General features: G+C 41.9%; 1 protein-coding gene across 6 annotated transcripts in view; it reads right to left on the minus strand.

Moving 5' to 3' along the window:
• Nucleotides 1-27,233, minus strand: part of SOBP (sine oculis binding protein homolog) — a 115,724-nt gene that overhangs the window by 29,030 nt on the left and 59,461 nt on the right. For 5 of the 6 annotated variants that reach the window (XM_062572682.1, XM_062572683.1, XM_062572686.1 and 2 more), the window contains one exon: nt 22,007-22,102. The exons of the other annotated variant lie outside the window; for it this stretch is intronic. In XM_062572682.1, coding sequence (XP_062428666.1) covers nt 22,007-22,102 — 96 coding nt within the window. The remainder of the gene's footprint in view (nt 1-22,006; nt 22,103-27,233) is intronic. 6 annotated transcript variants of the gene reach the window in all.

Here is a 27,233-nt window from a genome sequence, read left to right on the forward strand (position 1 = left end):
CTCTTCTTTTACTAGGAACATTCCTGCCATGAAGCTGGGCTTCCTCTGGCAGGACCTGCTGGGGGTGACAGCAGCAAGCAGCAGTGAGCTTCATTGGTGACCTAAGCCTGATGCGAGTAAGGCTACCCCGTTACTGTACTGCACTGCCCACCGTGAAACTTTTGTCAGGCCTGAAACATTTGCTGGTTCTCAAGTAATGGAAAATACACCTTCTTCCTTGGTGATTCACACATACTTCTTTCGAAGCAGGTATGGGTGTGGAATCTGACAAAAAATTCCACTAGATCTTTTCTGTTCAAACAAAAAGAGAGAATATTGCTTGTTTATCTCTCTGTTTAGGAAAGTTTGTTTAGCACTGGAGCATACCTGACATACAGCTATTTACATAATGTCAGAGAAAGGATCAAATCTATTCTTAGTTACACTGGAATGAGTCCGGGATAACTCCACTGAAGGCAGTGTTGTTTTTTTCAATTTGAACCATGCAACTGAGGGTTGAATTTGGCACAAAGTATTAATTTATCACCAAGTAGGGAGTATTAAAACATAAGGCATCAGACAGGTTATTCAGTAAAGAATTACAGGAAACCCTTTAGTAATGCATTATGTTACTGTAGATGGCACTCATTCCTTGCCCGTGTGTATTATGCACACTGCAACTGCATAGATTTTATCATGTAAATGCATCATGACAAACCTTTCATACTTACAAGATCATGCAGATGAGTTTCTTATTGCATGACATAAGCAACAAAGTAGCTATCTGGAAGCTGCACATCAGGACAAAAGAATTCAACACTTTTAAACCCTTATGTGCAAGTGTACTGCAAGCAAAGATCAAAAGTCCTGTGCATTTTTAATTCCTCCTCAAAAAGGACCACTTAACTTCTTGATTTCTGCTTCCCTAGGTCTTTCCGCAAAATTCCTTTTAGCAACAATTGTCATTTCACATAAAACTGGAACTATTCTTTGTCAAACCAACTAAAATGAGTATAGAGTTGAAAAGATGAGTAGCTATTGCATCCAAAGACTCCAAACAACTTATTTGTTCAACACAACTGAAATGTTTGCTTTTCTTAATGGCCTATTTATTTATTTATTTTAGCAAACAATCTGGCTGAAGCACTCCTCCTTCAGTGACTTACAGCAGTAAAAGAAGGAAGGTTATACAGTTAGGGTGTTGAACTGGGACTCACAGATTGGCATTTAAGTCATTCCCCTTAAACATAAAATTCTTAAGTAATTTTGGACAAGCAGAATGGTAGGGAGTGAAATAATCCAGATTACCTAATTTTAGGTACTTACTTTGATTGTCTAGCTCAGAAGGTTTGTGGACAGAGGTAGGTGTCTGTGCAAGGCAGTTTACAGCAGGAACCTAACTAGGAGGCTCCAAATTGGTCTCAGCAGTCTTTCTCTTTCCATTGATTACACAGAGAGCAAAGGGAGACTAAGCTTGGTCAAGTGCCTAGAGTTCAGAGGTTTATATATTCTGTATTTTCACTCTGCATCTTCAATTTCCCCTTTAAAATGGGAAGGCTTCCCCTTGTCTGGATTGCCTACTTAGAGCTGAGTTTTTTGAAATGGAAATCATGTTTTCTTAAAAGTGTATACAGTATCCAGTACAATCAGGTCACAAATACGCTGTATCTTCATACAAAAAAAAACCCACTATGGGGCCCTCTTCCCACTCTGTGTGACTCAGCAATCACTAAAGGTTTTGTCAAAGCCCAGGATTTAGGATTTGGTCCTCTATGGCACAGTACACACATGCATACTTGAACACTTGAACACATCCCTTGTTACATGAAACGTTACGTGGCATGGCTTGTTGCAGGATGCAATATAGTAATGGGAGAAAGGAAGATGGAGTTAAGTATTGCAGACTTACAGGTAGACATGATGGAGAATACTGACTGTTCTTCACATCTACCAGGCACATCACATCATGATAAAAGAAGAGAGATGAGGAGGAGGTGGGGACATGCTAGTTAACCTCAGGCGCTTGTCCAAGCACAACGAGATATCTGAGGTATGCACGAGGGTTGAAATTCCATTATAGGTTTTAAATAATTAAACACTACATGTTTGGAAGCTCATTCCTTCCTATTACTTTTTAAATAATTAATCCGTATTTACATCTATTGAACTTCATGGAGCTCTACACATAACAAATTTGAGTCAAGTTGCAGGAGAGAGATTTTCCTGTCTGACAGCATTACAAATGTTTTTTATTGTGTACAGTAACTTCAACTATGTGGGATCAGTCAAAATCGAATTCAACTAGATGCTGTAGATCACAGACACGTGTAAGGGGTTTTCTATCAAATTATTCACGAGTAATCAAAACACTAAGAGAAGCTGTAAATCCCCAGAGGAAAAAATGTGTTTCTAACATCTTAGAATAGCAAAAAGTGATTGAAGTTAGAAGTGAGTAAGCAAAAACGTATTTTTCCTTCTATACATTTCAGGCTAGTGCCATCAGTTCCATGTAACTTGTAGTACCATTTGGTAAAAATTAACAATTGCTGCAATTGAAAATGCTAGTGTCGATAGCCAGAGTAACAGATAAAATGGAGTAACAGAATCTAGAACAGCAAAAAAATATTTTTTTCTACAGCACTTCTCTTCCTACAACATGATTATTTCCTTCTATTTACTTTTGGTTTTAGCTGCATAATACATTATGTGACTAGCAGTTCCACCTAAGCGACAACATGCACACTGCACCAAAGCAAACAGCCAGCACTGCTCGGAAGCTTCTAAACAACAGAGCACTAAACCAGGCTTTTGAAACCATAGCTCTGCCCTGGGAAATGAATCTGTGGCAATGGCAGTAGGATTACATGTTCATGGTACATGTGATTTCCTGCTCAAGTTAGCTTCTATTTACAAGCAAGCAGATACAGATGCATTCACTTATGCAATTCTAGCTGGCATTCCTGCAAATTCAGTCCAAAAGTCCAACTAAGTTATTTCCTTTTCAAACAGAATTACTACTAATAGAAATACTGCTGGCCAAACAGTTCCTTCAATTATAATAAATGGAGCGATGCTGCCTTCAAACTGAGATCTCAGTTACACCTGCAGTTATTCTGGAAGTTAATTAGATTGCACAGGGGTAAATAGGGACTTTCCCCTCTTCAGAGGCCTTACAATGGCAGAAGACCTACTAGGGCTAGAAGAAAGAAATCAACTTGACTTTCAAATCCCAGGCTACCTTTACAATGAAGGGAGAAAACCATCTATAGGTGTCAGTGAAGTACGCTTAAGGTAGAAATTATGGAAAGATAGTCAATAATCATTTTGCTCCATGGCAAATCTATAATGTCCCCTTACAAGGGAAAGGTACAATTTAAAACTTTTTGCCATGTTCTTATTTGGTAATTGTTATTAAAAAAAAAATCGAGGACAGCCATTAGATCCCATAATGACAACTCTCCTGTTTGTTCCTTTGACCTGTATGGTTCTAATTCAGAGTCCTAAGGATAGAAACCAAACATCTCTGAACACCAGAGCACAAACACTGCTGCACAAGAAGGGAGCGTGAGGTCAGATTTCAATGAAATCCAGGAATCCGTGCCAGGCATGGAGATCAAGGACTGACTAACTCAAAGCACAGGAAGAACCAACGCTTCAGATGTCAGCTGTTTCAAGGATTATAGGCCCTACTGTTTCTGGTGTCAGGGTAATAATCAGAACAGCGTATACGCTAGGCTCCTTGCAGCGATAGCTGAAAGTACAGCCTTCTATTTGGACTCAGTTTGGGGATTTTGTTTCCTTTTTAGACAAAGCCAACAGTGCAAAGTATTCATATTTCAAGGCTGTTTTAAGGATCAAAATCCAACTTACTTAATAAAAAGATGAGGAAGATTCAAAGCAGAAAATTATATGGGAGCTTCATATACAGTAGGTGGGGAGACAGGATTCTGTGACTTTTTATCAGAGGTATTCATTTAGAGATTGGGGCTAATGACAGCATCTTTAAAATGTTTCCTCCCCTCCCCCCCCTATATTCATGTTTTCACATAAATCCTTATTTTGGCATATTACTTTATTGTGGAGACATTTTCTGTGTACTGGATAGCTTATGCAAATTAACCAAATGTCCTATAAATTAGTCTTGAAATGTCTGGGATAATGAGCTGCTTGCATGGTGAGTAGTGCACAGTATTCAGAGGGACTCTTTACCATTTGGGAGAGCAGGAGGGTATTATAAATGTACCCAGGCTGCACAACAAGGCGGGATACTCTGCTGGCATTGTGCTTCTCATCCTGAAAGGCAAAGCTGACTGACTAGAGTTGAAAAATACAATGATAGGGGATGCCTAAAAACTAAAACCCCCAATAATTATCTGGTAGGAAGACAATGTGCCCCTAGCTGCTGAAGCCCAAGCCTGCAGATCATCTCAGCTGACTTTGCCAACACATTTAAAATGCTTGTCGGCTGGGATTTCTTGCCTGTGTAAGTTGGATTTTCACTGAAGGCTTCCTAATGTATGTTATGCATATGAACACTATTGTATTCAATGCATTTTTTGGAGATTTTATCCATCTATGAAAAGTCATACTTTCCTCACATTCCTAACCTGAGATGGAGAGGCTACCAAACAACACTCACAGCCGCACTTTTTAAATAAACGTTTTATGTCAGTTAGTACTTACTTGTGAAGTACAGATTTAGGAGAAAGCTTCACCTACAAAGAGCTGATTCTCCACTCCTAACTTAGGCAGTGCTCTGTTTGAACATGAGCACCTATGCATGAGGCAAATGACAATAAATCAGATGACAAACATCAAAAATACACTCATTGTTTTGGGTGTTTGCTTAATTGGAATTTCAGATATAATAACTAAATCTGTATTTAATTTGTGTGTGGGCACCTTCATTTCAACATTAAAAATAATTAAATGACATTAGTGTTCAGAAGTAGGTATATGAGAAATAAAGTGCTATTAGCATTACTTGGCAACAATGACAGTCTTAAAGATCATTTTACCCCATATTCTTTTATTTCATTATTGTTACAGAACTAAACTGGGGAAGGAGAAGGAAGGAGGGAGGATAGCCAACAGTATCAGGGATGAAAGCTGTAAATATATTTCACAGATGAGGTAATTGCCTTGTCTCCACATCCTTCTTTCTGGTACTTCCAAAACCCAACAGTTTCTGTTAAGGACTGTATGGAATAAGCACAGAGAACCATTTTATCTTTTTGCCTATATAACCACTGTGTATTCAGCTACCTTCCTTGGTAGCTTCTCTATTTGCTGTTCACAGATGGCATAGGAGACTTCTTGAAGCACATGAAATTGCTATGTATATGGTAATAAGTCTGACTCTCCATTACCAAAGTTATTAGGCTATAGCAAGCAGAGGCAGGAAAGGTTAGCTTTAGGCTGGTCTAGTCAGTTGGAGTATAAACTTTACACTGGACATGGCTATTCTGCATTTCATCCCAGCTAACAACAGTGCAGACAACAGGAATGAGATAAGGGAAAAGCAAGCAGGGGGGATTTATCCTCGCAATTCCATAGGAACTCCAGGAGTGCAATTACACCCATTTTATGAATGGGAAGCAGAGACAAAGAAAGATAAAGTGACTTGGGCAGGGTCACAGGGAATATATGTAATAGAGCTTAGAAGGGACCAGACACCTCATTAAGGATTAGTCTAATACCATATGCCATGTCCATCTTTCCTCATGAAACTCATGACTTACTCTCAGAGTCACAGGCCACGTAGTTTGGCTATATTGTGAAATTAAGCAGTAAACAGCAGTAGGTAATCCCGGGTCTTTCCTGGGATTTAGTAACATCTCTGCCTTACAACAGTTAGGGAAGGGGACCTTCTACAGGTAACAGTATTAAGAAGCCAAAGAGCACAGGAAGTTCGAAAACAAGTGGGATGTGAAAAATATGTGTTGCGATTCACCATGGACCTGAGGAAGAAGAGAGTTAAACTGAGAGAAAGATAATAGTGGAGAAAGAGAAATATTCAGAAGGGGAAGAGAAAGCTAAGGAAAAAGTTGCAAGAAGCAGAAAACCAAAGATAAGGGACAAAAATAGTGAAAAAAATGGAAGAATACCAAAGCCAGACACACATAGGTAAAAGCAACCCAGCTGGAATGCCACAGGAAAGACATTTGCCTCACTGCCGCTTTAGATAAACACATATGAGCTTGTATGGGGAAGCTGGATTCAGGAGTATGCTCACACTACATAAAAAGGCATAAAAAGGACAAACTCGAAGAGAAAAGCTCTGAGCACGAAGGTACCAAACCCAGGTACCAAATCCAGCAGCCGTGCCCCTGCCGTGCTCTGTTCTCTTGCCACTCAGCACTGACAGCAAGTGTAACGCTAACAGCGGCTGTTTCAATAACGTTTTATACTTTGCTGCCCTCCTTTTCAGAGCTCTAGCATGCAGATTCAAATCCCTGGACATTCACAAGCAATTATTTTCTAATGATGCTAGAAGCAAAGCTTCCAGTCCTATAGCTTCAAAAAACGTTGCCCAGCCATGCTCTGCTGTTGACCTTTTCAAGACCTGTATATATATGAGATACCTAAATAAGATAATTGGCCAAATATAATGCTGGTAACCCAGAGGCTTGCACCAGAGGTGACACAGGCCCATGCTAAGCAGGAGAGAAACCGCAGGAACTCCATCCTCACTGGATTGCCCCCTGAGTTCAAAGTCTTCTCTGATGCTCACTGCTCTCCTGATTTTCTGTGATTTTATTCATGTGCATCTCAGTGTTAGGTTTCACAGTAGATATGTTTAGCTGTACAAACTGTGCCAAGCAATCCTTACTAGAATGGCAGTGTTGTGCACTAGATGTTACTTTTGCAAGGGCAGACTAAAATTCCTATTTCCATTGTGGTGCGATAACAGCCTCCCATGCCAAATAAGATATAAACATTTTGTGGCCTTATAGATAAGCTAGATAGACAGCTGATCCATCACCATGACTCCACATCACCACGACTGTTAAGGGATAAGGAGTAAAGCTGATGGCTTCTCCACAACAAACAAACAAACGCAGAGGCAGTGTTTGTTCATTTAAATGTGCAAAGCCGGCTTGTTTAAATATGAATATGTTGCTTATAGCCAAATTTTAGTGAGAGCAGCCCCACGGCATCTATCACTGCACTTTTGCTAAAAATAGTCACATTGTCTTGGGATTTTCTCAGATTCCATGTCTGCAGGAAGTTTTTGCTCCCCTCATCCCATCTAGAGCCTGCTACAGTTTCCTCCACCCTCCTGGGTAAATCATGCTCAGGAAGATGCTAAGCACGCAAGATTCACACAGTGTCACAAAAACCTGAAATCACTTCCCTGTCCTCACCAAAAGTCTGTATCCTTTCCCTCTCTTCTCTCATTCTCTCTTTCTCTCTCTTTCATGTTTCTAGGCAGGGCACTAGGCACAGCTTCAAAATACTTCTAATACCTTCACTAAAGAGTCAGGTTGTCTAAAAGGCGGCATACACAGTCAAGACTGTGGGACAGTTGCTCTTAGACCAGATCAAGATACTTCATGCTTCTCCTCTTCACATGCAGAAAAATAATGAATTTTATTCCCACCATCAGCCTAAAGCATGTTGCAGGTACGCTTTAGAATCAAAGCACTGGCTAGAGGAACTAATAGGTCTTTTCCATTTCTAGCTTTCACTTTATATATTTAGACAAAATATCTATCCCCCGTTCAGAGTGACCACTTTAAGTCAAGCTTCTCTACACAGATGCTGTGCTTACAGCTATGAAAGGGAGCAAATTTCACCCAGTAAAGAAGCAATCAGAAAAACACATAATATGAAATCTAAGTTCTTGAGGGTCCCTCAAACTCCCACAATCCAGGAACTTTTCAAATAGCTGTTCTGAAAGAGAGCAGATCTCCCAGAGTTCCTGAGGGATCAGCAAAGTCCCAGCTATCTCAGATTTGCCCTCTTTGCAGTTTCCTCTCTATATCTACCTCTGATAGCACTGGGAGATCCCCATGCCTGCAGCAGCTGCAGTACATCTGGCATGAGCACTGGCATTCATCTGGATGGATTTTGCTGCAGGATTGCAGCTTTGACTCCAGGGAAGCAGTACCTCCAAGACACTCCTGCTGTGGTGGTGTACCACGGTATCAGTGTGGTGGCACAACAACATGGAAAAAGTCATTCTGAAAATAAAAGACCAGATTCCCCAAGCCAGTCAGGATTTTGCTAGCTTAGCATGGGGGACCTGCAGAGAGCCAACAGAGATAGCGCACTGCATAGCCTATCAGTCTGCAAAACTTAAAAATGCATTTCCACCTCTGCTTGCAATGTACCTGTCCCAATGGCAATCCTCAAAGTTTTACAGCAGAGCTATTTTCTTCACTTCGTTAATCAGATTTGCTTTCAGCAGGTTTTTCTAACAGCATGGGGAAAAACTAGGCTAGTCTACATTATACAAACTAGTCTACATTATGGCTCCTCCCAGTGCTAACATAGGCTCAGCTGAGCTGCAGAAAAACACTGGTGGGGTTATAGTAAATTTGAGGGAGACAAGCACAGCCTGTTTTCCAAGTACACAAGCAAGATACTACAGATAACCTAAGCAGGCTGCTGCAGTCTGCTCTGCCTCCCATCTCCCAACAGACCGCAGAGGGAGCCACAAACGGGCAGCAGCTTGAGGGCAACAAATGGACACATCTCACTAGGGTTACAACCAAGAAAAAAGCTCTGGACTCCTGGGCAGAAAGAAGCCACCACTTCTGTCACTGCTGCTACACAGTTACTTAAGGCAGCTCAGACTTCTGCTAGGTGTCAGGGAAGGACTTTGGCCCTCTGGTTATTTCCTTTCACTGACCAGTAATCTCAGGCTAATCTAGTTTGAACTTTGGGCAGCTTGTAGTCACACAGGCCTCAGCTGTGCCTACCTACTGGGGGTGACTTTCAGCTCTAGTTTGTGGATGAAGGAAAAAAAAAAAGAGACATAAAGCTGGACTACAGGACTGGGCACACACGTCAGCTACATCCCCTCATTAAATGAACTCTGCATGGTGAATAAGAAAGATGAGAGCACATAGCCCTATGGCAATACTCATGAGCGAACCCTCTGGAGAAAAGCATTTGCTCAATGCAGCCTACTGCAATGTCCCAGAAAGGAGGTAAGACATGCATAAGATAAAACTGGACATATTTTCGAGGTCTTTTACAACCCCTGTGCCTGGAAAAATGTGTGTGCACATGTCACACATGCAGATCCTTCCCTGGGCATATGCTCTGACAGGAAAACTGCATGCTGCATGCGCATGCAGCTCTGGGAATCTCACCTCCTTGCTTTTTCTCATGGACATGCACTGCTTCCAATTTAAACAACAGATCCTAAAGGATCTGGAGTTTTATATAAGATGCAGTCCCGGAGATGGAAAGTGAGGGCAAAATAACAGATAAGAGAAGCATTTACCATTCTCCATACTGAATCAATCTACTAGCTCTTTAGTATTTTTGTTTCCAGCATCTTTCACCCCTCAACACTTGGTGCTGGGCCAGCTGTAATGAGATACACCTGCACAATGTCCTAATCCTATCTTCTGGCCTTACATAAAACTATGTTTGGGTCAGATTCTCATCAGCTCGGAGGCTCCTTTACACCACTCTGGCAGCAGAAAGGGGCCTTGCAAGCACATTACATGCACCACCACCTCTGAGATTTCTTTCTATTGCCAGAGTGGAGTAAAGGCATCTCAGGTTCAAACAAGAATCTGGCTCTTTGTTTAATGTGTTTAACAAACGATGAAGCTGCTATTTGTATCCTAAAGGCACAGAGAGGGTCAGTAATTGAGTAAGCACCAAGTGCTTGTTCCCTTGGCAGTGGAGAATCCAGGTTGTTAAAAAGCGAAAATGTATTAGGTGTGGGAACCATGGTGAAATAAACAAAAAAAATCTCCCAGAAAATTACTGTTTCCCCTCTTGACTAAAGAGACATTAATTTCAGTGGTATGTGCAGTAATGTACATTCAGGACTAGGCACAGGTGGTCAATTATTCTTCTGACTGTCTAGAAGAAGCTTGTTTATTCCTCATAATAAAAAGTATTAGTATAATACAGAGCCTGTTGCTCAATTGGGTAACTGATGTGCAAAGTTACAGCCTCTTACAGGGAATACAGCTAGTAACAAAGTTTTGCAGCCAAATGAAATACCAGCCTCCCTCCCGTCAGACACACAAAAAAATACACAACTTAAGAGCCAATTGACAGGTTTTTGAGGACCCATATTTAACTAGCCTGTCAATGGTATATTGTATTGTATATTAAAGCTCTATATCAAAATATGTTCCTTTCCTTATTTAAACATTTTTAATTGATCATTCAGGCACTGATCAAAAAACCAAGCACAGAATTTAATTTTGTTCCTAAGCATAAATAAAGCTGTGCATTGAGCAGAATTTGAGAACACAATAGACATGTACAATTTGATCACTTTGTGGGATCTGCATTGACTGCACCGCTTGCTTTAGTTACTATGCATTGCCTACACTGTCAAATTGTTTTTAAATACCTAAAGGTAAACCTAGAAACCTGTTTTCAACTATTGTGCCAGATAATAATTCATAATAAATGAACTTCTCTGCAAATACCAAGGGCCCTGTTGTTAGCTATATGAAGTATTACACAACATTAAATAATAGATATCTCTTTGCACTTCTAACATTTTAATCTCAATCTCAAATTGCATGCAAAAGTGATTAAATAACAGCATTCTCATTTTGAACCTGGAGATCAGACATCTAAGCACAAGGTCAGCAGCTACCTAAATTTAAGCATATCAGCATTCCCTCTGCTTGCAATGAATGGATCTACAGACGAGCTCAAAGTTAGACACGTGCCAAAATATGCTGCTCAACTGCTGACTGTAGCTGTCTAAAAGTTAAGTGTCATATGGAATATGACTCAATGGAAAGCTATAGGCACCTCAAGGAGGTGGGTCAACCTATCCTAAATCAGCACCAAATCATCCCAAGTAAATCACACTCTAGAAGGGCTTGTCTTCCTATACTGGCTGTCAAGGAAACCTAGACCGAGAGATTAGCCCAGATGTCGAACATTTAGATACTACAGCTAGGAAAGTGAATCGCATCAAAAGTCAAAGGATACTGAGGAACAGGAAAGAAATGTGACACATGTAAATAACAGAGTTAAACCTGGACCCAGCTGAAGCTCAAACTGAAACACTTATTTTCTTAACTGTAACTGAGAACAACATTCAACCACCTGAATCCCACAGGAATATTATTGTTAGGGTGTACCTAGCACAACGACACCATAAAAAGTCCTTAATATGACCTTAACATTGATTAAAAGGAATTTTTAAAGGACTTAAAAGGACCTTAAAATGGTCCTTAAAAAGAGAAGTAAACTCCAGTGTGATGAAGGTTTCACTGAAGTTGTTTATGCCAGTTTGGTGCAAGGGGTACAGCAAAACTCTGTTTGCCTGGAGAGAATGTGTGCAGGATATTGCTGCATTTTAATCTGCATGTACACCCACCTGAAAGACCCCAATCTAAAAATGAAAGCCAGCATTAACAAGAAAGCTTCACATAGGGAAACAGACACTTTCCCAGAGAGAGACAACAGCACATCAAAATCGCACTGTGCAAGACAACATTTATAAAAATGTTGACAGATATCATCCCGTTTGACTTATGGAGCCATCGAAACCTCACTTTCACAGAACATTTTTGGACCCTTTAGTTGACTGAATCACCAATTTAGAATCTGTCAGACTTCGTTATGCAGATTAAGAGTCTCTCCTTGGTTTCATTTGTTACACATTAATAAAAGAGCATTGGTGAACGTATCCTCTCACACAACCAAAGCCTTTGTGCCATTACATAGTAAATTTTGTTCTTGCTAGTGTTTGAAAAAAAAAAGAAAGCAATACAACAGCAACATGGCTTAGTTGCTATGCAAAGACTTAGAGCCACTGCATAGGGATCAGTTCCAGAGTTTGGTTTGATTTGAACCAAGCCAGGCAAATTATGCCTGGATGTGATTTGACAACGTTTTCCTGCTTGCCTGTTTCTCTCATCTACAGAGAGAGAAAGGCAAAGACAGGACCCAATTCAGACCAGCCTTGGCTCCCCCAGAACTCCCTGGGATCCAAATACTTGTTTACTGCCTTTCAGCTTGATGCCTGGTGCTATTAAAATACTCTGTACCAAAAGGCAGATTTATTATGAATGCTGGTAGGGATCTTTTTTCTCTCTCATTGACTAGATGTGACTCAAAAAGTTAATGGTAATTGCTCTCATCTTCATTTAGCAAAGAGAGAGAGAGCGAGCGAGAGAGAGAGAAATGGGAGCAATTTGCAGATCTGAGAACAGGTCATTACAGGTGTGTTATATTAGTGTATTCATGAGCCCCCTGGGACAGCCATGCTGAGATATCCAATAACTTTCTTAATGTGTAATTACACACCATTGGACTATAATTGATTAATTGAAAAGGGAATGTAGGCAGATGCTAGGCCAAGGCTTCTGCTGCTCATTAAATGAATATGTCCTTGCTTCTTTTTAATAAGTTAACTACTCAAAAACAATTAAGTGAGAACTGAAATTCATTAAATTTTAAATAATTATCAGTATTATCTTCTATAATAAAATACAGGATTTATATTTTGCATTTTTTTCCCATTCCAAAAGCAATATAATACATGTCACTACTCAGATGAAAAAATAGTATCTGATACAGGAAGCAGTAAGCAGGGAGAAACACCCTCCTTGCAGATAGATTTTCTTTGGTGCACCTTCAATGTAAAGTTAATCTGCCTTGTTGGGATGTCATTCCTGGAAGCTCTATGTAATCACAAGGATTTCCAAAGGCATAAGTCTATGAGCTCAATATTCCAGAGTGCTTCCAAGCATCCCTGTAGTTTAGCTGAATCGTTTCCAGACTTTTTTCAGCTCTTCTTGCCACAAGCCCCATTTTAATTCTGAGAAACAAAAATAGTATGGGCTCCCCATTTTCAAAATCCCGTTCTCTTATACAGTACGTCAGATTTTTGCTTTAATGGTGTCAAAGCAATATCATTTCAAACTCTTTTTTTTTTCTTTTTTAACTGGTAAGACAACCTATTCATCAATACGGGTTATAACTCAACTCCACTATTACCGAAACTCACACTGGTCTAAGCAGGTATCTTTTCAGGCCTGACCAAAACCATTCTAATTAATATCCCACGTTAGTGAGAGCTAGGGTAAAATGTACAAGAGGGCCTGAGAGCCCAAGACCTAAAGCCTGTCTTCCAGGCTGACTCCAGTGCTTCCACTAGCGAAGCGCCGAAGGCTCCCAGCGGGACATGGGGCGAGGGAGTCTCAAAGGCATCCATCTGGGTGCCCACTTGGTATTTGCTCTGCAGTCACCTGCCTCTTCCGAAAATACTCCAATAAGAAAATATGTATGGCTCTGGGTGATGACTGTGGAAATTGTATGTCCAATTTATGTGGAAGGAAATCAGATGAATATTACTTCACCATGCTTAACTTCCTTTGGAACAAAGCATATCTTTATTCTTTAACATTCTATAAAAATTGTCTGAATTTTATTTAGATTGGTTCTGAATGCCAGTTTCATGAAGAAAAGTCAGGATTCACAACTGTTTTATTTTTTTTTCCAAGGGGTACAAAACTGCCTCTTTTTTTTTTTTTTTTTTTTTTTGTTTCATTGAGGTCTTGAATGTGTGTGGGAGGGCAGGAAAGGGACTGAAAATATTTTTGTGCATTTTTACTTTAAAATGTATTGAAATAATTATTAAAACACAGGCTGCTAAAAATGCATTTTCAGCAGTTTCTTAACTTTTTAATCATTTACATTCCTATTCAATAAAAATATTGTTATTTTATAAAAACCATTTGAAAAGCAATTTTTCAATGAGAACATGTTTAATCTGAAAATCATAACTTCGGTAAACAGACCAAATGAGGAAAGCAAAGAGTAAAAATAGAATAATACAACACAGCATAGTGGTGAAGAGAAATTAAGGTTGTAAAAATTATTCAGAGGTCAACAGTAATTGCACATTTATTAATGAAAATTTTAATGCTCCTTCTGGGAAGAAAGGTGACAGAATTGGAGCTATAATGGGATTTTAATTATTTTCCTTTTTAACAAACACACTTTGCTCCTATTTTGAAATAATAATAGCGGCAATGTTAAAACCTAGACAAGACGACTCCTCCGGAGGAAAGAAAAGCCTGAGCTCTCAACGTACAGCGTCAAGTGTCACGTCCTAAAATTACGCTGCTGCGTCGGTATGAAAGAAAGCGGTAACCTCGAGGCACTGGGGCGAAGTTGCCGGCTCTTTCTGGCGTGCAGGAGGAGAGCGCTGCTGGGGAGGGGAGGCCGTTTGCTCCCGGCTCCGGGAGGCCCAGCACCTCCCGGCGGCAGAGACGGCCTTGCTCGGCGGCAGAGACGGCCTTGCTCGGGTCTGCCGCCTCCTCCCGGGTCGCTAGGCCTCCTCGCGGCGGCGCCTCTTCTTCTGCCTCTTTAAACTCCCAAATTGTGCTCCCTGGCTAGGTCCGCGAGGCCAAAAACAGCGCGGGTTACGTGGAGCTGCTAAGGGCACCCGCCTGCTTCTTGCTGGAATCCACGCCCCGGGCTGCGGGGGACTCCGCTCCTTTTATCCTTGTCCCTCTTCCCTTCTTCCTCTGCCTCCCCCCCGGCCACGTGCTAGCTGGGATTTTGCACCTTTTAGTGCATGGGTCGCTGGGACGTGACACAGCCAATTGCTTGTCCCTGGGTAGAGGGCGACAGGCAAGTCCTTCCAGCCTTCAGCCCCGGTGCTCTCCTCGGGTGCCACTGTCTCTCTTGAAGAGAAAGCAGTTCCTAATGACCCACAAGAGCCTCAGCAAAATGCCCCGGGAAATGCCCTGCACGGCGCCGCTGCTGCCGGGGCCTCCCTCAGCGGGCGCCTGGGAAGCCCTCGCACTGCCTACTGCTGCAGGTCGCGGCTGCGCTCACTCACGCCCAGCATAAAAGAAATGAGGTTTAGATCTTATTTCCAGTAAAGCTGCTGTCTCGGACTTGCTATCCTGTCTGTCAGGGTGATATTTTCCCTAAGTCCCTACAGCTGGTCTCTGACGGCAGCCTTCAGCTTAAATATTATTAATAAAGATCATGTTTGCTACACTTTTAATTTATCGGTTAGCTGGCCTACAGCAATTTTTGGTCAGGGAGGGGGAAGATGTCTCCAAGAAGGCAGTTTGTCTTTTCTTGTCTACAGAATACAGGGTGCCGTTTGGGGCTCCTGTATAGTTAACGGAAGGGATCCTATTGATTTCACCAGGCTTTGGATCAGACAGGTCTGGAGTCCTAACCCTGGGGGGAGTTACGCCAAAACACAAACCTCTTCAGCTCCCCAGCACAGACGAAACACGCTGTCGCTGTTTTACACGGAGCAGGGGGCTGGGTGCACCTGGCGCGTGATGGCGGAAGGGGGCAGAAGGACTGGAGGTCGGAGGTTTTCTCTCCAGACCCAGCGAAGGTTTCTTGTCGCCCCGGGGAAGAGAATGGAAATCTCCCCAGTCCGACCTGGTGCTGCCCTGACAAAAGCAACTGCCCTCACTTCCATCGCAGAGCAGAAAAACACATAATAAAAAGCAGGGTAAGGGATGCAGCCTGTGCCAGGCGAGACGGCAGACACATTTGTTGTAAAATACTAGCTAGATCCGTGTAGGCGGGCGTGCAGCCCCCCCCTTTCCTGGGGACAGGCTACCTCTGGGTGACGTGCAGCTCGCGGCGCAGCAGGAGCAGGGCTGGCTGTGCGTGAGCGCGCGGCCGCGGCGCTGCAGCCGTCCACCTGCGCGTCTGCCTCGTGGCCGGGCCGCGAGCCCCTAACGGGGGTCGGAGCTGCCCTCTCCCTCGGGGCTGCCCGCGAGCCCCGCGCTGTCTTTTCTCTGCGCGGTCGCCCTGCTCCTGGGTGCTGGAGCAGCCTCCAGGAGCACGCGCAGTGTGATCAGGGCATAGCCCTTAATTCAGCCTGGGGGCAATTAAAAACCAAAAAATCCTTGACAATTATTTTGCCTGGTTTGTTCCCCTTGCTTGAGAAGAAACAGAGCACAAGTTTTCTGTGGGGTTTGGGGAAGGGTTTTCTTAATATTCTGCTATAACTCATGAACAATTTGGTTCTTGAAAATGAAATGTTACAGGCCATTAGTCTACGATATGACCTAAGCTCCACTGTTATTTCAGTCACAAGAAAGGTTAAATTTCATGTGGCCAAGATTACTGAGGTTTTAAGAACACCAGTATCAATTCTCCGCTGCAATTGCTTTCCCCAATATTTTTGTTCCAGAGCCATAACTGCAATCCTGAGAGTCCCCTCTGTGCCTCAAACCGGTGGAGGGCTCTCCGACAACTCTTGTGGCTTTCCAACAGCCGTTTGCTGGAATCGCAGCATACGCTCCGGCGCGGCCGATGGAGCGGGATCGCTTGCTCAGCCCACAGTGGCAAACTGAGCAAGAAACTGAGGAAAAGTACTGATAAGCCTCGGAAAAATAGCACCAGCAGTCAGGCCCAGCAAACCACGAGCGCCATCGCACAGCAGCAGGCGCAGCCATGGAGGTTTTAACTCTACCAGGCCTGGAGCCTGCTTGCTCTGCAAGCTGGAGCCCCATGGGCTGCGGCAGCTCTTGCCCCCTCTCCCCTCCCGTCACCCCACGGCAATGAAGTTGCCTTTTGCCCCCATGGTGGGGCCATGCCTTCCAGGCTAGATAAGGCCTGACAGCCGTCAGAGCCGCTGTTCACAGTCCCATTCAGATTTCCTGGTGGAAAGGGCTGTGCGTCACGCACCCCAGGACAGGGCTGAGGAAATGCTCTCCCTCTCCCTCTGCTGGTTTGAGCCTAAAAGTGTGAAGGAGAAGCCAGCAGAGAGTTGCAAAGGGAAGGGGTCTCTGCTTTTTCTCTTCTCTCCAGTAGGAGTAAGAGGAGCAGGAGGCGAGCGTGGGGAGCGCAAAGCGGGAGAGGCAGGAGAGAGGAGGAACAAAGCCGTCTCCCTCTCATCCAGTCCTCCTTTGGGGGCACCATGGCTGCAAGTGCACTGACCCGTTATTTCCCTTTAACCCTGAAGCAGTAGCAGTTTTGCTTGACACTGGAGCCCAGGAATTAGGTCAGAAAACTGGAAAAAAAAAATCTAAACCTTGCTTTGTGGAAAAAAAACTCTCCTGGCCTCCAAAAAATGTCAATATGCATATTGACATTTAACTTGATTATGGACTACAGAGGATACTGGACTCATCTATCACAGATATTCCTAGTGCCTTTTTAAAAGCAGTCTTTTAAGTTTTAAATCTTTTCAACTTTTCAGTAGTGTAAAGCTGAAGTCAATCTGCCTGTATTCTTCGTTCTTGCTGCAATGTCTAGATGCCACACGTATGTCACATTTGCTGACCCTGCCTCTAGTGCTGCTGCAGCGGAGCAAAATGGCATGAATTAAAGCTAAGCATCAGCTCTAGCTCTAGCTTGTGTTAGCCTTGTCATAGCCTCCAAAAAGCCCTCTTGCTCACAGGATAATGTTTTGCATTTCATGTTTCACTTGTATTTATTTTGGATGTGTTTTTAAAGCTTTCTTTTCCGCTTTTTGTTAGTGGTTAAAGATAGCTGGCTGTAGGTGAATTTTGCGTTAAATCCAGTAACAAATGTGTTTTATTTTGTGTCTTTTATGTAACAACTTCCAAACATCAAGTTTATCTTCTAATTCACTGCATACTGGAGTCATGAATTTATCCTCCCAAAGCAGAACTAAAAGGAGCAGACTTTTGATTTCAAAGAGAATAAGATCATGACTTTACTGCAGGAAAACTATGGATCACAGCTAGGGGTGGGACTGGAACTGATTTTTTTTTTCAGGGTGTTTATGTTTTGTTTGCTTATTTGTGTGCTTTACATATAATCCCATAGCAGTGGGTGGTACTCATATCATCTCCATAAACAAATGATCTGGAAAGCAACCTGGCGTTTAATTTCCTTAACCCATCAAACTCTCCTTTGCTCATACAGCAGCACACCAATCTAAAACCTTGACTCAATATTCTGGGCAACTTGCGGGGGGAGGACAAATTGTTGGTTTTTTCTTTCCTACTTTTGTTAAAAGGCATCCAAGCATGGCTCTTCCTACCCTGACTAACCTGGGTAGGTGCCAGATGGATTTTCCCTTTCTCTAGGCAATGGCTCAGGAATTTCAGCTGGCTAGAGCAGAGGCTGCGGGCTTTTCACTGGCCTTTTCATTCTAGCCTACCCTTTTTCACCAGTTAATCCCATCTCTCTCCCCACATCCACTATTAGTTGGACTGCACTGTTCCTTTACAATCAGCTTCCAGAGCACTAAATTCTGCCTCTTCCTTGTGGAAACAAAGAGATGTGTCTAAAAGAAAAGCTTCCAGTCATTGATGGAATAAGAAATTAAAATCCTGAGGCAGGGCCCATGATAGTAGAGCGCGCAGCTGGCCAAGCCACCATGCTGGCCGGGCTCTTTAAAAAGAAATTTGTATTATGTAGTTCCCAGTATTTATCATGGGCAGCTAACCTTAAAAAAACATGATTCTCAAAATGACTGAAAAGTTCACAAGGAAAATTCTATAACCTCATTGACTAAGAGCTTTCTTAACCACTCTGTTTTCTGTGCTCTACAATAAATGGCATGACATATAACATATTTGGATTTAAAGTGGGAAATGAATACCCTAGCCTAATCCCTTAACTGCAAAATTGCTTTCTGTATCAACCAGAATCTTTAATTGTCACTGCTTTTCTTAATGCACAGAACTACCATAAGCACTTGTGGATTTATTTTGCCTAAATTATAACTCTTTCTTCTTATTATTTCCTTTCAAGCTCCCTTAAAAAAATAGCTGAGTTGTACCTCACTAACTAAAACATCTCCTCTTCCGAGGAATAAGCAATGAGGAAAGGACACAATTTGTGATAGTAGAGGTTACTGGGCTTCCAAATCTCTCCAAGTACTTAGGAGTTAAAGCTTTCAGTGAGTGCCTGTGACCTCGGATATTAACATTCAGCCCGTGTACTGCTGCTCTCGTGGGAGAGCACTTGCATGCAGACCCATCAGCGCCCGAGCCCCTGGATCCCGCCTGGCAGCACCCTCGGAGCACAAGCATTTCCCAAACAGAGGAGGCTGTGCTTGCTGGAACAGACCATACTGGAAAATGGCAGCTGAACCCTAAAGCTAAGAAAGCACTTTGGAGCCTCCGCTTCCAATTCCACTTGACAGGCTATTATAGAACTGACTCTAAACTGCACTAAGAAAACTCCAAGGATTTCCTGATTCTCAAAAGAATAAACAAGTTTGGGTTTCTCTTTCGTTTAAAAATCTTAACTTTTCACTCCTTTTTAGAAAGCAAGAAACCAACATCTGCCTTGCTCTGTTAGTGTCTGGGTATATGTTTTCCTTTGGGAAAAAAAAAATTCAGGAAGATGCAGTCCCCACTCTTTTTCATATTTTTTCGTCCCTCTTCCCTTCCAAGGAGACAACTGCTGGCACAAATATAGAAATATCAGCTAGCATTTACGATAAAAATGCTGTCTTACTGACCACTTCCTGTGAAATTCACTTTACTCTCAAGCACATTTTAATATAGCTTTGTTTCTGAAAATGTGAAAATTTAGATGGAAAAACAGTACCTATCTGTGAAACACATAGCATCTTAGACAAATAATAACACTAGTTCCCCCATCAACCAAGGCCAAGTCAGCATAGAATTTTCACAGAAAGTTACGAAAATACATCTTTAAAAATAGCAGAGGTATATATTCATAATTTGACTACGTTTTTTTCAAATACAAATTAAGCACAGACTCCATCCCTGCCAATTTTGTTTCCAATAGCATAGGAAAAATAAAACTATGACAAATTATTTTTATTACTTCCTTAAATAAGAACTGAAACTTGTCCAAAAAAGCACATGAAAGACTAACTTGGATGACTTGAGCTTTTGCCAAGTATAGAAGTGATAAAACAAAACAGTAACTTAAATGCATATTGAGTAGAACAATAATTAACAGGGCATTAAAAAATGCTTGATTTTAATAGTACAAAGGGAATTAATTGGTCCATTGATTTCTTGTACTTCAAATAAAACAGATTTTCAATGGAAACGATAGCTTACTTATTTTATGTACATGTCATTGTGTTGTCTCTAGACTCTAGTCCTGAACTCCTCCAATACTTAGAAGTTCTGCTGACCTCAGGGGGGATCTTGGGTGTGTTGTGATGGTTTATCAGACATGATCTGACCCGCGGTACAGTAATTGTGCATAGCCTTGAAAAAAAGAGCTTCTCTTATTTGGCACAATAATTGTGACTACACAGGGGAATTGCTGTATGTGTTTATTTAGTTTCTTCCCCTCAGGACCTAACCCTGCTGCCCTCAAAATCAACAGGAACTTTGCAAGTGATTTAAGAGGAAGTAAGATCAGTTCTTAGGGTTGAAATTGCTTTTTGTTTGACAGAATTGCACTGGGAATGAACCAACCCTTCTGGGTGACGTGTAGTTCTAAATGCCCTAAAAATATTATAATTACCTAACCCCTGGGTGATGCGTAAGCCTGTGGGCCAGCAGTGTAGTATGGCCAAAATGCTCTATATTCTGGCTAGTTGTAGGAGCTGGAAGTGCCCCCTTGGCTCTGCACTGCTGCAGTTAATGATGGTCCCGGACTTGCCCTAAGTTCTGCAGAGAACACAGATGTGACAAAAAGCCAGCTGCATTTCTTATTCCCCTGCCCTATGCCAAGCACATCCCACTCGGACTGCAGAGTCTGGGTCTCTCTCTTAAACGCCCGTCATGGCACAAATCTCAGGGGCCAGTTTCCGTACTCTCTAGCATCAGTTCAGCGGCGTGACTTCACTAGATGTTGGGCCGGGGAGACGGCGACTGAGCGAAGCCCCTTGTCTTCTATGGGGGTGGCAGGCACAGTTTTTAGTGCAAAGGAAATGCAGCTTGTTTCACCGCTGCTGCCCCCCTCTTATATATTTATAATTAGAAAAAAGTGTTGTAAGTTGTTTCGAAATATAACTGAGTGTTCCGATTCTCCACAAATATTTCCATTTAGCCAAATGATACATTTTACTTAAATACAGCCAAGAGAAAAGCAAATGTGAGGGAGAGATCTACCAATTCATCTGAAACTCCATTTTCCAAAGAAATGTGTGAATCTCTTTTAAATACATTACAATTCATTCTCTGTTTACTTTAGGTAAATAGAAAAATTCATTGTGGAGCAATCATTTTCGCAAGCTAATCGAGAACATTAGGTCCCAACAGATTCATTTAATAGAAATACAATAGGCATTCCTGCTTGCTTTTAATCTTGCCTAGCTGCAAATGCTAAAATGAACAGCAAATTAACCCTGCCTTGGAACAGAGATCCTTTCACAGCTGATATCATCTCTCTTACGGCTTGTAAACATTCCAGGCTCCCTGTCAGTGCTTTCCTGGCTTTCACTCTTTCCCCACAGAAGAGAAGAGGAAAAAGCGCCTGTCTGCCGTTAGCTCGAAAGTAGAGGAATAGCTGAATTCTAAAGGGAGTACTGCGTGTCCGCTCTGCTGTGTCTCCTAGCAGAACAAAATACAGCAATGTTGTCCGAAAACAATGTAAAGCTAAAATGTGGAAGGGAGAGTGGTTTTTGTCCTTTGGGGCACTTTGGACGTGGATAGGGGTTTTTCGTGCTTTATCAGCCACTCCCTAAATGGCTTTTTCTGATTTACTGTACAAGACAAGATAGTAAGACAAGGCCATTCATGTTCTATAATCAAATATAAAAGATTTTCAAACAATTTGAGATCTTAAACTGTTCACTAATACCAGAACTAGCATTAGAACTCTACACAGGAAAAAAAAATACTATAATATTTCATAATGTATGTCATAATGAACAAAAGCCTTTCAAAAAAAAAAAAAAAAAAAACGTTTTTCACTGTGCTAAAGTAACAATCTAGACTTGTTGTAAGTATGTTATTCTTACAAGTAGTTCGCAGTTATTCTTGAAGGCAAGTCTTGGAGTTTCCTTAGCATAGTGCTGCTGGGGAAAATTTTCAGCATGTCCATCTTCATCTCTAGCCTGAAGGGAAATATAATGGCCTATTTAGGGACTTACAAATAATGGAAGGAAAAAAATAGCTAAAAGCATAACAGCTCAGATCATTAAAACAGACGGGAATCCCAAAATACAACATTATTAAAAAGTTTGTTTAAATACGCAGTACACCTTTTAGATATGAGAACTTGGGATGCTGTTTTCTTACATAGCTTAGGTTGAACATGCAAATTCATTGCAGTGTAATAATTAGAACAACAAGAGACAAAACCAAAATGAAATATTTGAGCTGGAAACTGAGTACTTCAGGGTTTCAATTTACTTCATTGCATTTTTCAGGATTACATTACACACGTACTCTTTTAAACTTTTTGACATGCTTAAGCAATCCCTAGATAATGTACTTGTATTTTCATTTTAACAGCAAGGCCAAAAAAAATAAATAAGTTTTCATACTCATAACTTACATGTAATACTACTATATATAAATGGATTCCCCCTCCACGTTTAAGTGAAGATTTGAAAGGAGCAATCATCTAGCAAGAACAACGATTCTTCAATCAAATGTGGTAAAAATATTTAATTACAAAGATGCATTAAAAGTTACTGGTTATTTGGAACTACACTGTTAATTAAGAAAGCTGAAGTTTAAATGGAGACATTAACAGAGCCCATTAGCCATACTGCTTGCATATAGTATTTTCCTTCTAATCTACAACACTTTCTGGTTTAGAGTTAAAGCAAAAGGGAAAAGTAGGTGAAAGGAGGAGTGTCAGCAACACACTCATTACACTGTTCATTTGGGTGACACTTGCACTCTGTTCCGCTCTATCTCATCTGATCCCTGACTGTTCACTCTCTCCCTCGCCCAGCCTCCCGAAATTCACAGCTGAGCTGTCTCCCTCACATATGGCTTGCATATAATTATGCACATTCCATTTTACACTGCATTAAAATGATGAGATCCTGGCTCCTGGCCAACATATTTAAATAAGCCCCAATGAAGCAGAGGAGAGGAAGGGGGGGGGCGAGGGGGGGAGTCGGGGAGCCCGGGGAAGCGGCACAGCGAGGGGCAGGTAGTCCCGATTCCCCCCTCTCCAGCTGAAGCGCACGTCTGCGGCGCGGGGAGCCGCCGAGCGCTGCCTGGTGCGGTGCCCGGGTGGCGCGGGGCTGCGGCGGTGCGCGCACGTCTCTGTGGCTATGACAGCGCTTACACGTTGTTCCTCCTTAACGTGGTGTGAACTGTCTATTTTCATGTGTCACACTCCAGGCTCGGCGACTTTTTCAGCGCTGGCATTTATGAAAGATATTTACACCTTGCACATTCTACGACTTGTTGTTTGTCTTCAAATAAGCTTCTGCCTCTCCTTGCAGAGGAAGGGTGGGAAAGGGGAACAGCATGTTAACAGTGCCGGTGATTTTTAGGAAAACCCAGAGGAGTTAGGCCTTGTCTGAAGCCCCTTGACTCAACTGGGCTTTGACTTGGGCCCCTGCTTGTCTGCCTGGTGGAGTTAACGAATTTCGCCTGACAGAGATCATCACGATTTTTAAAAGTGCAAAGCTTTTCTGACAGTATGTTTCAAGTAGTACCTACAATTCATTATTATTACAAGTAGCAGGAAGTGGAAAAGTAGTTTATTATGTACATTTTATGGCCGCTTATGTGTATTTTCTTTTCCTGCCCTCAATAGCTGCAGGGTGGAAAATGTTTAGAATTTTTCCTTCAAACCACAAAGAAGGGGCAGGGCATTCTAGAACACCTGAAATTACTTTTATATTGACTATGGTTTAAATTTGCTGTATTCCTGTAATTATTAGTTTGAAACTGAAACCTCTATCACACAATAAATATACCCATCATGCTGCGTGGAATATAGTTTGTCCAAATTTGATCCGAAATAGTTTGTAAACTTTTCTCTCTTTGAAAACAAATGTTGTCCTTTCTTCTCCTTCCCTCTCCCTAAGTAAAGGAAGAAGGAACTTGCTAAAGTTCCTCTGAGGAATCTAGAACTCAGCTGGGGGACGAAAGCCTTAAAAATGCCTTGCACAAATAGAAATGGACCTGTCAGCTCAGTATGGCACATGACTGATTGAATCAGTAGCCTTCCCCTCAGTGTTCTGCTCCAGCAAAACCGGTAACAAAGAAAGAAAAAACCTTAGCAGAGCCAGGTGACAGGGGGCAAGCGAGATATTCTGCAGATTACAGACATTATATAGGGCTCTGAATGGGCCACCGAACTCATGACATTGCATCCTGGCACTGTTGTAGCTATCCTGCAGTTTGCTCATTCTAGCCTGCCCGTGGTCCTTGTGGCATTATCTCGGTGCAGGCACACACCTTACAAAATGAAATGGATATCAGGGTGTTCGTAGTGCATGTGTCTAAAAAAAGAGAGAGACCAACCCCACTGACCTTGAGCTATTACCAAAATTGCTAGTTAAACAAAGGTTATTCGCCCCTGCTGACAGCAACGCACTCATATCCTACTTATTCAAATCTTGTTTTATTTAACTTTGGATATCACCCAAAATTCCTTGAGGAAAAAATCCATGGATACCTAGTCTCAAAAACAGTTTAGCTGTGTATCACTACCATTTACTCAGGCAATAAAAGTATGCCTAGCTTAGCTAGCTAGTTTTCATTGTAAAGAATACCTATTCTCAGCAGACAGGGCTACTGTCCCAGTTGCATTAATTCACTACTACTATCTTCCAATTGTAAAGAATTTGAAGAAGGAAATGCTCTTATGAAGTTCAACACTGTTATAAGTGCATTAGAAGAGTGGCTCAGAGTTCATCTTGTCACTTTAATGTTTCTTATGCCTATCACTGACTCCCTCTGCATCAGTGCAGCGCGCCACTGAGCAGTCACCTCAGCAGCCAGGCTGACAAAACTGCAGAAGCAAGTCCATTTTATTGTTATTCATGGAGCCGTAGAGCGCATAACGCTCTCTATGTCTCTGCACAGGCTGGCAGTATCAGTGGCCAAACTCTCACTCTTCTCTCCAGCATCTCTACCTCATTCGCAGCACGTTGGTGCTGAATCTGGCCTGATTGCCGTGGGATGCAGTTCACATGCTATTGTTTAAAGGGAAGCAGCTGAAAAAGCAAAACCAAATCTGTGATCTCTCTGATTTTTTAAATGTTTTTAAACTGCTAAAATTGTTACAGAAACACTCCCATCAAAAAATGTATGTCCAAAGTGTTATACATGATTGATTGCACAAATGCAATATATGGTATGACTTCTGGCATATTTTGTTCCAGAAAAAAAAAAGCTTCAGTTCCTAATCTGAGGCCTGGGACCATGGTGAGCACCGTTAGTTTTATCAGCACAAAACTGCTGCAACTTTACTGTGGCACTGCCTCTCCTGGGATTTACTGAAGCTCCTAATTCAATAGCCTGTCGTGGCAGGCAGCCTTCTCCCTGTCAGCTGCATCAGCCCTGACAGGGAAAGCTAGCTACCCCCTGGCTGCGAGATGCCATGCTGGACAGCCAGCAAAACCAAGGCACTCGCACTGCCCCAGGTACTTTTGGCAGAAGAGAGCACTTTACCCAAGCAGTATTGCCAGCAAAGAAGATCTATCAATGGAAACTACAGTCGACTTGGTGGAGCAAGCATGACTGGGAGGTCAGTATGATGATGGGTTACACAAGAAATTATAGCCTTTAATTGCAGGTTAGATATCAGGAAACCCTTCTTAATGATAGGTAGAGCAAAGCACTGGAATAGATTGCCTAAGGAGGCTGTCAGAGCCATCACTGGAGTTTTTTAAGAGCCGGTTAGGCAAACATCTGTCAGGAGTGACAGGCACAGAGCCGTTCCTGACCTGGGGAGGTGGGATGAATGAGACAGCTTTTCTTTTCCCAGGTCCCTTCTCGTTCTGTTTTCTACCATGGAGCTTCGATGGAAAATGGTAGAAGGGTTTAAAAAATAAATAAAAAAGGAGCAGGGATAGGAAAGAGCCTCTCTGAGAACAGCACAGCGTTTGATGTTCGGAGATACGTGTACTCATTAATAAGTGCATCATGATGACTATCTTTGGCTACACAAACTGTGCTATCTGTTCTTAAGCCAACCAGCCTATGTTTGTGAAAGATGCCAGTAGTCTGGAAACAGACCACATATTAAGTCAAGACTTCTTTTTCTAACAAGGAGGAAGAACAATCTACAATAGAATTTCCTCCTCTCCACAACACTTTCTGCATGGATATTTATTTCTTCTTATTTTCAGAGAAAAAAAAAATCTTGTTCCAGACAAGAGATTTCTTAGCTTCACTGTAAGTCTTTTTATACATTCAGCCTTAGTCTTGGGAGGCGAAATCTGTGCTTACATTTTAATATTAAGGGCAGAATCTTATGATAGTATAAGTGACAAGGCAAGCTGAACAGAATAATTCATTAAAATGGAATTTGTTAATGCAAACCTTTCTCTAAAATGGGACAATGCTTTTGTAACAAAATCCCATCATTTGGTCTACAGAAGTTTAGTGCCATCTAACTGATAACACCCAGCATCTAATCTCTAAGGACAATAACCAATTGAGCAATATAAAGTGACAGAATATTAGTCTGCTTATTCTGTATAAATTGCCACCTCATTTCCATAAATGTCCTTTAAAACAGATGAAATATCTGACACTTACCCTGAGACATAGTAAGCACATGTATATAGTTGAATATTTCTAGTAGGACAAAAAATGTGAAAAGTTGAATGAGGTTGCTATGGAAGTGCAGACAACTATGCTTCAAAACTCACGTCCCATTGAGATGCACAGAGGAAGTTCACATCACTCTTAATACTATTGTCTTTGGAGGCTGGCTACAGATGCGAGCAGAAAGCCTCGCTTCCGCTTTCACTGCAAAGGTTATCTCTTTTGCCAGAAGGGCATGGGATTCCTATGCGCTTACCCTTCCTCTCCCCACTACCTCTAATGCCTTTTCTAAGCAGAATTCAGTGAAATTTGAAGGAAATCCTTAGGGAGAACCTAATCCTTGAAATTCTGGTTCCTGTGGATTTCTGTTGTCTCAGATAATCAATTATCATGGTCTCTACATTCACTGTACCAGCAATGGTAAAAATAGTACTAAACTTCCATCTGTTGAGTATATTCTTTCCAGAAATATTAACACACTAACTCCAGCCTGAACTG

The sequence above is a fragment of the Rhea pennata genome, chromosome 3 (genome assembly GCF_028389875.1).
Source record: "Rhea pennata isolate bPtePen1 chromosome 3, bPtePen1.pri, whole genome shotgun sequence".
Classification (NCBI taxonomy): Eukaryota; Metazoa; Chordata; class Aves; order Rheiformes; family Rheidae; genus Rhea; species Rhea pennata.